At 44.2% G+C, this 14,318-nt stretch overlaps 1 protein-coding gene across 12 annotated transcripts in view; it reads left to right on the forward strand.

The window, feature by feature from the left end:
• LOC140902751 (GON-4-like protein) overlaps positions 1-14,318 on the forward strand; it is a 58,767-nt gene that overhangs the window by 29,109 nt on the left and 15,340 nt on the right. For 4 of the 12 annotated variants that reach the window (XM_073323163.1, XM_073323167.1, XM_073323161.1 and 1 more), the window contains 10 exons: positions 352-520; positions 1,117-1,233; positions 2,054-3,802; positions 5,624-5,891; positions 11,159-11,340; positions 11,744-11,941; positions 12,419-12,562; positions 13,021-13,164; positions 13,619-13,738; positions 14,090-14,203. In XM_073323163.1, coding sequence (XP_073179264.1) covers positions 352-520; positions 1,117-1,233; positions 2,054-3,802; positions 5,624-5,891; positions 11,159-11,340; positions 11,744-11,941; positions 12,419-12,562; positions 13,021-13,164; positions 13,619-13,738; positions 14,090-14,203 — 3,205 coding nt within the window. Of the gene's footprint in view, positions 1-351; positions 521-1,116; positions 1,234-2,053; positions 3,803-5,623; positions 5,892-10,596; positions 11,139-11,158; positions 11,341-11,743; positions 11,942-12,418; positions 12,563-13,020; positions 13,165-13,600; positions 13,739-14,089; positions 14,204-14,318 lie in introns of those variants that run through there. The other 8 variants (XM_073323168.1, XM_073323165.1, XM_073323162.1 and 5 more) reach the window with 7 other exon arrangements.

The following is a 14,318-nucleotide window of genomic DNA, read 5'->3' on the forward strand; positions in this document are numbered from 1 at the left end:
AGACAGATTTAGTCTTCTGTGGATTTTCCATGCCAGTATGTGTACTGACCTCCAAGGTGATCAGAGGGACAAATCTGAGTGTGTTGAGATGTTCCTGAACCAACATACTTCCCATCTTGATTTATTAATGTGTCTCCAGTCAAGTTCTGTGTTGGAGTAGTTAACAATTTGTTTCATTAGATTAAACCATGTTGAGCATTCAGCAGTTGATTGAGCTGTTTTATTTCCATACTCTGTCTTCTCCATGTTGCTGTGGATGACCAGATTGAGACACTCCAGGGATGTTAACAGATGTGAAGGACAAGCTGAGAGCATTTACAGTTTCTTTTGGTTTGAATCATTGTCTGGCAGAATTATTTTTCCTTTCAGTTTATTAGCTTTGGGTCTGAAACACTTCGAAGGGACAGAGTTTCCTAAACCTTTGATCAGCAAGTATCTCCTGCCAGCAAAGACTGCGCACCAGCTGACAGTGCGAATCAAGAACCTCAATATGAACCGTGCCCCTGACAATATCATCAGAGTAAGTGAGACAATCTATAGTTTGTATGTATTTGTATTTTACATGTGTGAGAGGTGATGCCCATACATAATAGAAGACACAGTTCCTTCCCCAAAGAGTTTACATTCGGTCTGCACTGTCATTTCTTCATAGACCATGACACCTCACTTCCACTAAGCATGAAGACTTCTTCAGAGACCCTACCCTCTGTACTTACCTTTTACAACTGCTCTGATTGCTGCCTTGTCTTTCAAGAACACAGCACCTACTACAGAGAACCCTGATACGACTGTAATTCACATAATGCTGAAATAATGAGCTTCCTACCAGTAGACTTGCATACGGTACAGAAGTAGAGAGTGAGCGCGCACATGTGCTATACCAATGATCTGTCCAGAGAAATGAGTCAAAAAGGACATAAGATTTTGTCCAGCCCTCCTTTCCATTTCTTAATATTTACACATTTGAGCAACACTCCATCACTGTAGGAGTAATTCTGGATCACTTGAACTCCCAATGTGTACTGTCCAGAGAAGTTTCCGATCACTGGCAGTTAGGCTAATCAAGGATGGTGATTGCTGACCTTGGTCTCTTCTCCCCCCCCCCTCTCTCCTCAGTATTATAAAAGAACAAAGCAGTTGCCCATTTTGTTCAAGTGTTGTGAGGAGATCCAGCCTTCTGAGTGCAAACCCCCTGTGGAGAGGGAAGAACAGCATTTGCCATTCTGGCTGAAGGTACAGTGCCTGCTGTTTAGAAGCATCATGCTTCCACCATCTTATCCCTAGAGCTGATTAACCTTTTAGTGCTGTTGGCTTGAACTGTTTAATTCAGCTGGTTAGAATATTGGCTGTGTGACGCTGGTGCTGCTGGTTGCAGTTTGTATGTCAGGGCAGGCTGGCCACCACCTTACAGGCAGCAGTCATCTTCCTCGCTGCATCAAACAGTCCTATTGAAAGACGGACGTTCTCATTGTGGGCCTGTTGCCCTGGGAATAAAGTGCAGATATGGGATTTGAATGATGTTCTCTCCTGTTACGGGGCCCTTATGCCTGTAGTACCTAAATGCTTCTCAACCATTATTTTTTCCTCACAACCCCTTGTGTGTAAGGGATGAACCGAAGCACAAAGAAATTAACTGACTTGCCAAGGTCACACTGGAAGTATGTAGCAGAGCCAAGAATTGGACCCAGATCCCCCAAGACCCAGTTCAGGGTTTCATCACATGACCATCCTATTGGGGAATTGATGACACTTGACTCTTGCTAAGAGAGTCTTTACAAACCAGTTTGGAAGAGACACATCAGGGTCATGAACTTTGTGATCACATTGCTCCTTCCAGATCATCACATTCTGTCAGCGTTTACAAACAAAAAAACAACCTTGTTGGAGACTTTCAAGTAAAACTAGTGAACAGTGAGCAGTAAATAAAAAATACTTATTCACAAAGTGAATCAAAATAAGTCACTGCCTCCTGCTCTGGAATAATGTTTTCTGTGTTGCCTGAAGGTGGTAAGGGTCAGGGGACCTAAATAACTGAAGTTCTTGTCTCCTGCAGGCAAGTTTGTCCTCCATTCAGAGGGAGCTGAAGCAATTAGCAGAAGATGCTGGGGAGGCAGCAGGTTCACCCAGTGCAGAATCTGCTCTTTTGAGGACAGAAAAAGAAACTTTGGAATCACAATGTGATGAAAAATACCCTCTGCTCATGCCCAAAGGAATAGTGCTGACACTGAAGCCCCTTGCCAACCGTTTCTCCAGGAGAGCTTGGAGGCGGCAGGGGTCTGCAGCCCTGAAGCCCCTACTCATTCGACCGAGTCCTTGTCTGCAGCAGAGTGCCAACACTATTAATATTCAGAAAGCTGCTGTAAAGTTACCCCAATCAGAAGCTCCTCCTAGCAAAGTTGTGGTTCAAATTCCCCGGTTAATCCAGCCAGCTACAATTATGCAGACTGTGCCAGGAATGCAGCATTTGAACATCCCGTCAGCAGCAGGAAGTGGCGATTGCTTTGAATTTCAAAGCGTGCTCTCTACTTTACAGTCTGATTCCAGAACTTCTCTTCCAGCTGCTGTACCACCAGCACTAGTATCCTCAACACCTGTGACTTTTCAGACAAAAATGCTGCCAACGTTGACTGCATCAAAAATCCGCAAACCTTGTGTCCGCAGGGGATACCAAAAGAAAAAGGGAACAAAATCCACCCCTTTGATAAAGGCTGCCCCTTTGATCCATCCAGCCCCTGTCATCTTTACAGTACCTGCTGCTGCAGTGAAAGTGGTTAGTATTGGCAATGGCTGCAATATGATTCATCCCATAAACACAACAGTTGGCAGGGGCACTCAGGCTATTCCAATTGCAACTTTGTTGGTAAATCCCACCACCTTCCCATGCCCATTAAACCAGCCTCTAGTGTCCTCTTCCGTTCCTCCCTTGATAGCCTCTCCTAACTCTGTAGGTCTTCCTGCTTCATCAACGGCTGAAGACAAAGAGCAGTTGAATCCAGTCACTTCCTGTCTTGCTGTAAATGATGAAAATTCTTACGCTATAGCTGAACCTAAAGTGGAACCCCAAGAACTTTACTCTTCATGTTCTGCCATCTCCCCCAAGAAGGAACATAGCACAGGTCCTGCTACTCCAGACAATGACAGCCAGGAGAAGGTTAAAGAGAGTGAGTGCTATAGTTGGATAGTTGTGGAGACAGTGGAGAAGAAGGCCTTGGAGCCATTACCCATGGACCTCTTACCTCACTTGGAGGATTTAGGAGAAACAGTGAAAACTGAACCTGAAGATCCCAGTGATGCCCTTGAAGAAACAAACCCAACACAGGAGAAGAAAAACTTGAATGCTGAAATAAAGGAGGAGTTCATACTGGATCTAGGGCAAGAGCTGGACATGGAGGTCACATCTGAGCATCTGAGTGAACAGAAGGAAATTAAAAAAGAGTGCACGTCCCATCAGGAGAAGGGACAGGAGAAAGGACGAGATGTGGAGGCACCCACCCAGGATGAGCAGCAGTTGGAAGACATTGATACAGCTGGGGTGGAAATGAGCAATGAGTCTTCCAAGAATGCCTCTCACTCAACAGATGTTGATGCAGAGTGTAGTAGCCCATTGGGGAAACCAGAGGACTCATGCAGTGTGGATGGTCAGTCTGTAGGGACACCAGCTGGCCCTGAAGCAGTGGGAGAGAAGGATGGACAAGAAGAGGAAGAGGAGGAGGATTTCGATGATTTTACTCAAGATGAGGAGGATGAAGAAGAAATGTCATCAGCATCAGAAGAGTCCGTGCTTTCTGTGCCAGAACTTCAGGTAAAAACATAGTAGCCTAGATAATGAATTCTGCAAATGAGATAAAGCCACACTTTGTAAGAACCATCTCATTGTGAATTTATATGGCGCCAAGAGTGTGCATGGCACATGACAAATTAAAGGACCAACTCCTGTCCTGAGGAGCTTACAGACTAGGTTAGGAGCATAAATTGCAAATGGCCAGGTTTCAATTCTTTTGGAGTTGTAAGGGCTTCCTCAGCTGAGCTTGCTCCTTGTTTGTTCTGCGCACCTTGCAGAAATTATTTTTAATTAGTTCCTCAGGATAAAGTAATTCAAACAAGCATAATAAATAGACAAAATCCTACCAAAGAAATAAATGCACAGTTTCACACTTATAAATGAATGTCAAATTACTTTGATTTTAGCAGCCATGTGGAGGCTGGCAGCTCCAGTTCTTGGGTTAGATAGTATCGCATGTCACTGTTAAGTATGGTTTCAGAGTAACAACTGTGTTAGTCTGTATTTGCAAAAAGAAAAGGAGTACTTGTGGCACTTTAGAGACTAACCAATTTATTTGAGCATAAGCTTTCGTGAGCTACAGCTCACTTCATCAGATGCATAAAGTAGAAAATAGTGAGGATGTTTTTATACACACAGACCATGAAAAAAAATGAGGATGTTTATCACTACAAAAGGTTTTCTCTCCCCCCACCCCACTCTCCTGCTGGTACTAGCTTATCTAAAGTGATCACTCTTCTTACAGTGTGTATGATAATCAAGGTGGGCCATTTCTAGCACAAATCCAGGGTTTAACAAGAACATCTGAGGAACGGGGGGGGGGGGGGGGGGGCGGGGGAAGGAATAAACAAGGGGAAATAGGTTACTTTTTATAATGACTCAACCACTCCCAGTCTCTATTCAAGCCTAAGTTAATTGTATCCAATTTGCAAATTAATTCCAATTCAGCCGTCTCTTGTTGGAGTCTGTTTCTGAAGTTTTTCTGTTGTAATATCGCAACTTCCATGTCTGTAATCGCGTGACCAGAGAGATTGAAGTGTTCTCCGACTGGTTTATGAATGTGATAGTTCTTGACATCTGATTTGTGTCTATTTATTCTTTTAGTAGAGAGATAAATCTCTACGTAAAAGAATAAGTGGATACAAATCAGATGTCAAGAACTATCACATTCATAAACCAGTCGGAGAACACTTCAATCTCTCTGGTCACGCGATTACAGACATGAAAGTTGCGATATTACAACAGAAAAACTTCAGAAACAGACTCCAACGAGAGACGGCTGAATTGGAATTAATTTGCAAATTGGATACAATTAACTTAGGCTTGAATAGAGACTGGGAGTGGTTGAGTCATTATAAAAAGTAACCTATTTCCCCTTGTTTATTCCTTCCCCCGCCCCCCCCCCCCCCCCCGTTCCTCAGATGTTCTTGTTAAACCCTGGATTTGTGCTAGAAATGGCCCACCTTGATTATCATACACACTGTAAGGAGAGTGATCACTTTAGATAAGCTAGTACCAGCAGGAGAGTGGGGTGGGGGGAGAGAAAACCTTTTGTAGTGATAAACACCCATTTTTTCATGGTCTGTGTATATAAAAACATCCTCACTATTTTCCACTTTATGCATCCGATGAAGTGAGCTGTAGCTCACGAAAGCTTATGCTCAAATAAATCGGTTAGTCTCTAAGGTGCCACAAGTACTCCTTTTCACTGTTAAATATGTTAATCATTAGTGGGCAAGAACTAAGTTGATACCTGGGGTTAGTAGTTAAAATTACAATTAAATGAGGTAGTAGTTGAATTGCATACAAGGGCTAGAGATTTTGGGGTGTTTTGATCTAAAGGAGACAATGGAAAAACTGACTTGGCTTGCAACGGAGAGGCGTCTGAGCCAGGAGGGAGATTCTGAGGAAGAGAATTCCCAGGAAGAGAACTCAGAGCCGGAAGAGGAAGAGGAAGAGGAGGAGGAGGGAGAAGGAGACGGAATGGAGAGTTTGCAAAAAGAAGATGAAATGACAGATGAGATAGCTGAAGATGCAGCAGAGGAACCCAAATCTGCCTTCACTTTTACAAAGGTTGCCCCAGAGGTGGAAACCAACAGAATGCCACCAGGTGAGTTAATTGTCCTCTATATGGAGGTGTGACATTACTCAGGGTACAGTCTGGACTGTTGAATAGCTGTGTCTCCTCAATTCTCCAGCCTGAGGTGTCTTTTACACTGCTTCACTGTGAGAGTAACCATTCCTAGTCTGTTCATACACAGCCTCCAGCATGTAAATTACTCCTAGCTATATTGTATGAGTGCTATGGCCAGCCACTCTTGAGTTAGTTGTGGAGCAACACCAAGCAAATGCCTAGTCAGACTTTCCCCCAGAATTGTGCATCTTGTACTGCACAGCCCTCTACTAGACAACACAAGCTCATATAAAGTCTGTCATTTTATTAATAGAAAATGATATGCACAAATCCTCTTATCTTAAATGGAGTTTCCCAGATACTTCAGTTCAAGGACACTGGTTTAGATAAAACAATAAACAAGTTTATTAACTTAAAATAACTATCTTTACTTGTAATACTACAGAATGAGGCATAAAAAGTCAGAATTGGCTATAAGAAAATAAAAGTAAAATGTAACTAACACCTATCTTAACAAGCTAAGTGAATTTGAAGCAAAAGTCTCTCTCACCACATGCTTCAACAGTTTTACTGGCTGAATTTCTTTCAGACAGCATCCTTCCCTCAGTCCAAAGCTGTTTTTGTTCCTCAGATGTTGTGGCTGCCATGGGTAGAAAGAAAGGGAGGAATAACTTGTGGGATCTGTTCCCCATTCTTATGCTTTTTTCTTTTCTTTGACAATCATCTCCATCTGGGGTTCAGGAGACAAAGTCAGTGGTGATTGGAACCGTCTGTGTGTGTGTGTGTACATTGTGACAGGGTTGGGCCAGATGGCTACAGGAGAGTGATAGAAGGCAGATATATCAGCCCCAGGTTAAGTAGATCCCTTTTCCCTGGGTAAGGTAACAGGGAAGGTTCCAGAACAGTCAGGAACTTTTAAGGAAACAATTAAGGCAGACAGGCTGATTAGAACACCTGCAGCCAATCAACGGGTAGTGATCAATGGCTCCATGTCTAGTTGGCAGCCGGTGTCAAGTGGAGTGCCCCAGGGGTCGGTCCTGGGGCTGGTTTTGTTCAATATCTTCATAAATGATCTGGAGGATGGTGTGGATTGCACTCTCAGCAAATTTGCGGATGATACTAAACTGGGAGGAGTGGTAGATACACTGGAGGGCCAGGGATAGGATACAGAGGGACCTAGACAAATTGGAGGATTGGGCCAAAAGAAATCTGATGAGGTTCAATAAGGATAAGTGCAGGGTCCTGCACTTAGGACGGAAGAACCCAATGCACAGCTACAGACTAGGGACCGAATGGCTAGTCAACAGTTCTGCGGAAAAGGACCTAGGGGTGACAGTGGACGAGAAGCTGGATATGAGTCAGCAGTGTGCCCTTGTTGCCAAGAAGGCCAATGGCATTTTGGGATGTATAAGTAGGGGCATAGCGAGCAGATTGAGGGATGTGATCGTCCCCCTCTATTCGACATTGGTGAGGCCTCATCTGGAGTACTGTGTCCAGTTTTGGGCCCCACACTACAAGAAGGATGTGGATAAATTGGAGAGAGTCCAGCGAAGGGCAACAAAAATAATTAGGGGTCTGGAACACATGACTTATGAGGAGAGGCTGAGGGAACTGGGATTGTTTAGTCTGCAGAAGAGAAGAATGAGGGGGGATTTGATAGCTGCTTTCAACTACCTGAGAGGTGGTTCCAGAGAGGATGGTTCTAGACTATTCTCAGTGGTAGAAGAGGACAGGACAAGGAGTAATGGTCTCAAGTTGCAGTGGGGGAGGTTTAGGTTGGCTATTAGGAAAAACATTTTCACTAAGAGGGTGGTGAAACACTGGAATGCGTTGCCTAGGGAGGTGGTGGAATCTCCTTCCTTAGAAGTTTTTAAGGTCAGGCTTGACAAAGCCCTGGGTGGGATGATTTAATTGGGGATGGGTCCTGCTTTTGAGCAGGGGATTGGACTAGATGACCTCCTGAGGTCCCTTCCAACCCTGATATTCTATGGTTCTATAAGAAGCTGCTAGAATCCATTAAGGCAGGCTAATCAGGGCACCTGGGTTTGAAAAGGAGCTCACTTCAGTTTGTGGTGCGTGTGAGGAGCTGGGAGCAAGAGGCGCAAGAAGCTGAGAGTGAGAGGGCATACTACTGGGAGAGTGAGAAGTACAAGCATTATCAGACATTAGGAGGGAGGTCCTGTGGTGAGAATAACGATGGCGTTGGGAGGAGGCCATGGGGAAGTAGCCTAGGGAGTTGTAGCTGTCACACAGTTGTTACAAGAGCCACTGTAGACACTGCAATCCACAGGGCCCTGGGCTGGAACCTGGAGTAGGGGGCAGGCCTGGGTTCCCTCCATCCCCCCAACTCCCTACTTGATACTGGAGGAGTTGAACTGGACTGTGGGTTCCACCAGAGGGGAAGGTCGCTGGCCTGTTCCCCGATCCACTAGGTGGATCAGCAGAGACTGTGGGGATTGTTCTTCTTCCTTTCCCCATACTGGCCAGTGTTGAGGCTAACTGAGTGAACAGCAGATTTGAGCCACGAAAGTGGCCAAACTGAGGGCTGCCGTGAACCTCTGAGGCGAGAAAAGCTGCCAATAAGCACAGGACCCACCAAGGCAGAGGAGGAACTTTGTCACAATATCTGTCTCTCTCTCTCTCTCTCTATATATATAGTGTGTGTGTGTGTGTGTGTGCGTGCACGCGCCCAGGTGAGTATAGTTACAGAATCATTCACAAGCAGCTCAGTAGTGTTAATAAAACCCATTTTATGCTCTTCTTACGACATTCAGTTGCATATCAAGTCAATCTCATTACGTCTCAATTGAGCATGTCCTCAGAAGGAATCTCATTCCAAGGCTTCTTGGGCTGAGATCACTATAATCTGCAGGCTAATTAAATACTTTGCTAAAGCCAGGTGCACTTTGGAGAGAGCAGCACATTAGCCAGGGTTTGTTTTTATCCAATTGTGTTCTTTCTTGCTGCTCCGTAGTGGGATCAAATGTAACAGCTGGGCAGCTAACCCTAGGCCAACCCAGGGGAAGGAGTAAAGAGGAGCCGAAATCAAGCTAGCTACACCTTTTATCCTACTATGGAGCAGTGAGAAAACACATTTCGGTAAAAACAAGCCCTGGCTAATGTGCTGCTCTCTCCAAAGTGCACCTGGCTTTAGTAAAGTATTTAATTAGCCTCCACCAACTTCTTTTCCTTGCCTGCAGATTTTAGTGATCGAAGCCCTGGAATGTGATTCCTTCTGAGGACATGCTCAATTGAGACATAATGAGATTGACTTGGTGTGCAACAGAATGTAGTAAGAGCATGGAATGGATTTTATTAACATTATTGAGCTCCTTGTGAATGATTTTTTGACCATGTATGTTGGTGACTTTTTTTCTCTGAATGTCACTGTAATCAGCAGTGAAAGTTGCTAGATTTGTCACTGGTTACTTTGACCCTTATTTCTTCACTAGGAAGTCACTAAATCTAGTGACAAAGTAGCTAAGTTGTCAACACTTAACCAGGTGATGATCCATTTGATTTTGTTGACACCTGGCTGAGGCATCAGTTTGCCTTTTGTCTCTGAGGAACTGGTTTGTGGCTGCTTTTCTAAACTTGGAACATGTATTAGTAATGTCATAGAGTAGATTTTTATAACTTTACATACAATGTTACCACATGTATTTTACCAGGACAATAATGATCAGCAATTTGAGTTTTCAAACGGTACCTCAGAAGGTATACTTTGTACAAAATTTATCATAGTCTTGTAAAAGGGGTGAACATAGGGGTACAGACTGTCACGGAGGGGATGGGGATGACAGAACTGGTTTGCTGCAGCAAAACAACAAGTGTGTAATTTCCTCATGGTTTAACAGTGTTGTCTTGATTTTGGAAAAGAGGCTTTGAAAAACAAGAGTCTATAAAAACAGTTCCCTCGCAATGCCTGGGCCCTTCTGCAGTCCCTTCCTATCCATTCACTTGCCGTGCAGTTATACTCTGAAAAGTGACAGCGTAAATGAGATTGTGGGTTTCCAAGGTCTCTTTCTGGCCTTTATATGTGTTATTGTTTGAATGTACAGGTCATAAGATGAGTTTTCCGGTGGCTCAACCTGGGAACTGAAAAACCATTGGGATTCTTTCTTCATCAGACATCACTGATAATAAAGATTCTGAAGTCAGAATGGAGCTGCTTGTTCTGTGTGATTCAGAATAGAATCCAGATATGTTAGGATCACAGCAGAACCTGCTAACAAGACTAAAAAAATCCCCGTGTAAGTGAAGTCAGTAAGCAGGACTCAGAAACACAGGGTTTAGGAATGGGGAGGAAGATAAAGCTAGTGATGCTGAAAATAATCCTAAATCCAGCAGATCTGTGATCTTCTGGCTTTTTTTTTTATTTGTTTTCCAAAAGCAGACTGCGCGTTCCCAGATTGTAAAGCAGGCCCAGGAAGAGGCAGAGACCTAGACCCTCATGAATAATAATAATAATAATAATAAATAATACCTAGATTTTATATAGAGCTTTTCATCAGAGGATCTCAGTGCTTCACAATCTTTAATGTAGTTATCCTCATGACACTCCTGTGAAGTATGGAAGTGTTCTTATTCCCCTTTTACAGATGGGGAATGAGCCACAGAGAGGTTAAGTGACTTGTCCAAGATCACACAGGAAACTGAATTTGTCTTTCCTAAATCCTAGGATAGTGCCCTCACCACTGAAGCATCTTTCCTACTCTTCATCCCTTGTGATACGAGCTCTACTGTGCCCCAACTCTCCAAAATATGAGAATGTGAGGCATATTAGTAACATGGATCAGATGTACTCTGTTCATTCAGTCTCCCCATCAAAGCCTTGGACTGGTCTTTATCTCATGGTCTCTGCTAACTGGGTGTGTTTGAGCTGTAAGTTTGGAAGGGATTCAGTGACCATGAAAATGAGGCAAGTGTTTCCACACTCTAGAGAAGAAATCGGTTCTGCTGACTCAATGGGATGAGGATACTCAGTAAAATGTATAATACAAAGTTCACTTCTCTCTTTACATTCATTTTCTGTGGTCTCCCACAAAATAAAGGGGAGCTTATATGATCCACAAACACACTCCTTGCTCTGGCAGGACAGGAGTATGCCTGGGGGTCAGGGCCTAATGATGAATAAAAGGAAGGGAACCCTTTCCTGGCAGTCAGCATGGTCCACAGCACCAACCTCAATGGGTTTTGCATTTCCCTGGAATGAGGAATTTGCATGGGGACTGTGCTTTCAGATGAGAATGCCAAAGTGCCTGGGAAAAACAGGAACGCCCACAGAGCCAGGAATAAGAGGGGACGGACTCGTGCCAGCAAAGACACCTCCAAGTTGCTGCTGCTTTATGATGAAGAGATTCTGGCGAGAGACCCTCTCCGGGAACAGAAGGATTTGGCATTTGCACAGGCCTATCTGAACAGGGTAAGAACGAATAGGCTGACGTTAGAGCTTTGTCCTCAGACAGAGTGTGAGTCTTGTATGTCTATTAAAATAAAAATAATCAAATTTCTGGCATTTCCGGTTATCATTTCCTGATAAATGTTTCCTCTGTAACAGAATTAACACCTGAGCCACTTAGCTGAAGAATCCATCCAGATCTGATGTGTTTCCAAAATTTGTAACCCACTTGGGATCAGTTCTGTCTCTTGTGATCATTCCATGCTCCTGAATCTAGAGAATAATTTGTTTGTTGGTACAGCAATTTGAAAATGTGAAGTAATGTATAAGTGCTGAGTATTGAAGAAGCTATTGAATTAACTTTTCTTTCCTCCTGAGTTTTCATAAGCAGGGAGAAAGTCTCATAACTGTCTGATGTGCTTTGCAGGTGCGCGAAGCTTTGCGGAATGTGCCTGGGAAATATGAAGACTTCCTTCGTGTTATCTATGAATTTGAGACCAGCACCCACAAGCCAACTGCTGTGGATCTGTATTCCACTCTCCAGACCCTGCTGCAGGAGTGGCCGCAGCTGCTCACAGACTTTGCTGCCTTTCTTTTGCCTGAGCAAGCTCTGGAGTGTGGATTGGTAAGTAAAAGGGAAGAAGCAAACAGGAGAGTTTGAGAAGACAAATGTAGTGAGCCTTGCAGGAATGGAGGAAGAATTAAGTATAGAGCCAGGGATAAATTGGATGGAGGTGCTAATTATTTAATTAACTTTTCCATAAAATCTTCCACAGTGCTGAGGAATGCTGCAGCATGATGCACAGCTACAGCCTTCCGTAACTTGGTATATCTGTAGATTTAAAAATCTGAACTGTTTACTGAAAACATATGGCCTGTTTTAACTTCTCCTCTGCATCTCTTAAGCCTTTAGAGATTTGAAACCAATTTCCAATCACTGCAGTTTTCTGTTTGAGCCCTGCAGTCCGCAGTCCTAAGTGAGTTATAAAACTCTTGGCTGGAGCATATATACTTTGCTTAGCTTCTCAAAGCGGATTAGAAATGCTTGTAAATATAGATTGGTGTGTCTGGAGTGAAAAGGTCCTCCTTGTTCTCTGGTCAGTTTGAAGAGCAGCAAGCATTTGACAAAAGCCGGAAGTTCCTCAGGCAGCTGGAAATCTGCTTTGCTGAAAATCCCACCCACCATCAAAAGATAATCAAAGTGCTGCAAAGCTGCGCAGACTGCCTCCCGCAGGACATTGCAGAGGTAACCAAACTTCTATGTATTCCCCTCCCCCTCAGCCAGCCCTGAGAATGCAGAGGTAGATACCCCATCGTGCTTTCCCCTCTGACTTTCAGATTGCAGCCTTGAGAGAGACCCCCAGCTGGAGTAAGAGCAGAGAGAACTGATCTATCATTACCTCCATAAGATTGTACAGCTAATTGGCCCCTATGTATCTTCTCTTTCCCACCTTGCTTTTATCACCTTGCAGGTTGATGCTTTAGTTTGTCTCAAGTAACCTCTGCCTAGAATTTCTGGGGAGATTCTTCAGTGCCAGGATGATTCCTGGAAGTACTCTGATCCAAAAATGAACTATAGTACAAGTGGTAACACTGAGCCTGAGCTTTTGTGTTTGTTTCTAGCAAAGGGTCTTGTTTGTTGCACAGACCTTGAAGTCGTTGCCATGTTCCACCATTATCTTACTCCAGAGTTTTCTCCCACAGTTGAAGACCCAGATGTGGCAGCTGCTGAAAGGACATGATCACCTGCAGGATGAATTCTCCATCTTCTTTGATCATTTACGTCCATCAGCCAGCCGCATGGGAGACTTTGAGGAGATCAACTGGACAGAGGAGAAAGAGTATGAGGTGGAGACCCTTTCTCTAAACTAGGAGAGAGAAGTAGGGAGGCTTGGATCCCTCAGATTGAGAGGCTTAATAGGGAGGCTACAGACCCAGAAAGGAAGAGATGGGATAAAGATCTGGGATTGTGGGTGGCTGGGAATGGTTGGGGTGGAAATTTCAAATTCTTTCAGCACTTGTTACTTTTGACAAGATTGTAAACTTGTCACGCTGTCCTGAAATGGGGCTTCATGCAAAGAAAGCCCTTTGTAGGAGAGGTTTCAGAGTAGCAGCCGTGTTAGTCTGTATCCGCAAAAAGAAAAGGAGTACTTGTGGCACCTTAGAGCATGCTCAAATAAATTTGTTAGTCTCTAAGGTGCCACAAGTACTCCTTTTCTCTTTGTAGGAGAGAGTATGAAAGCTCAGTCTACTGACAGCTCCCTTTGCTGTGCTGGTAACACAGCCTCTGTGCTTCTTTTAGTTTGATGGGTTTGAAGAGGTGTCGTTACCAGATGTAGAAGAGGAGGAGGAAACCCCCAAGATGCAAACAGCCTCGAAAAATAAAAAGAGGAAAGAGATTGGAGGCCAGAACAATGACAAGGTGGGACTGGGGTATCTGAATAGCCCACAGCATGTGGCCTCTTCCATGCTCCAGGCAAATACATGTCTAGGACGACAAATGTGTCTGTGTAGAAATGGTCCCAGTCTCTAAAGTGTTAGACAACAGGATGAAAGGGATTAAAATGCTTCTGCCCAAACTTCACCTGCTTTGATCTCTGTTGGCAATTTACTTGCTTTAGTTCTCCCTGGGGTTTGTCAGACTGGCCCTGCTCTGGCTCTTTTTGTGGTCTGACCAGCCTGTGATCTGCTTCTGTTTGGTGTGCATGTGTTATCTGTGCAGTGCTCTGTGTGGATCAGGAAAGTCCATGTCAGCTGGTGTGTTTATTTCCAGGAGATGGAGTGGGTGGATGGGGTGAAGGAATGTTTGTGCTCCTGCCATGAAGGGAGCAGTGACCCCAAATTAAAGAAGAGCAAGAGGAGGACCTGCAGCCATTCCAGCTGTAAGGTCAGTTGAAGGGGCTGAGCACTGGGATGGTGTGGGAAAGGAACAGTTGTACTGAGTATCCCATTGTTTGGTGTCTGTTCTGATAATCCACCCAGGCTTGTTCTTCCTGTCTCCA

The sequence above is a fragment of the Lepidochelys kempii genome, chromosome 24 (genome assembly GCF_965140265.1).
Source record: "Lepidochelys kempii isolate rLepKem1 chromosome 24, rLepKem1.hap2, whole genome shotgun sequence".
NCBI lineage: Eukaryota > Metazoa > Chordata > Testudines > Cheloniidae > Lepidochelys > Lepidochelys kempii.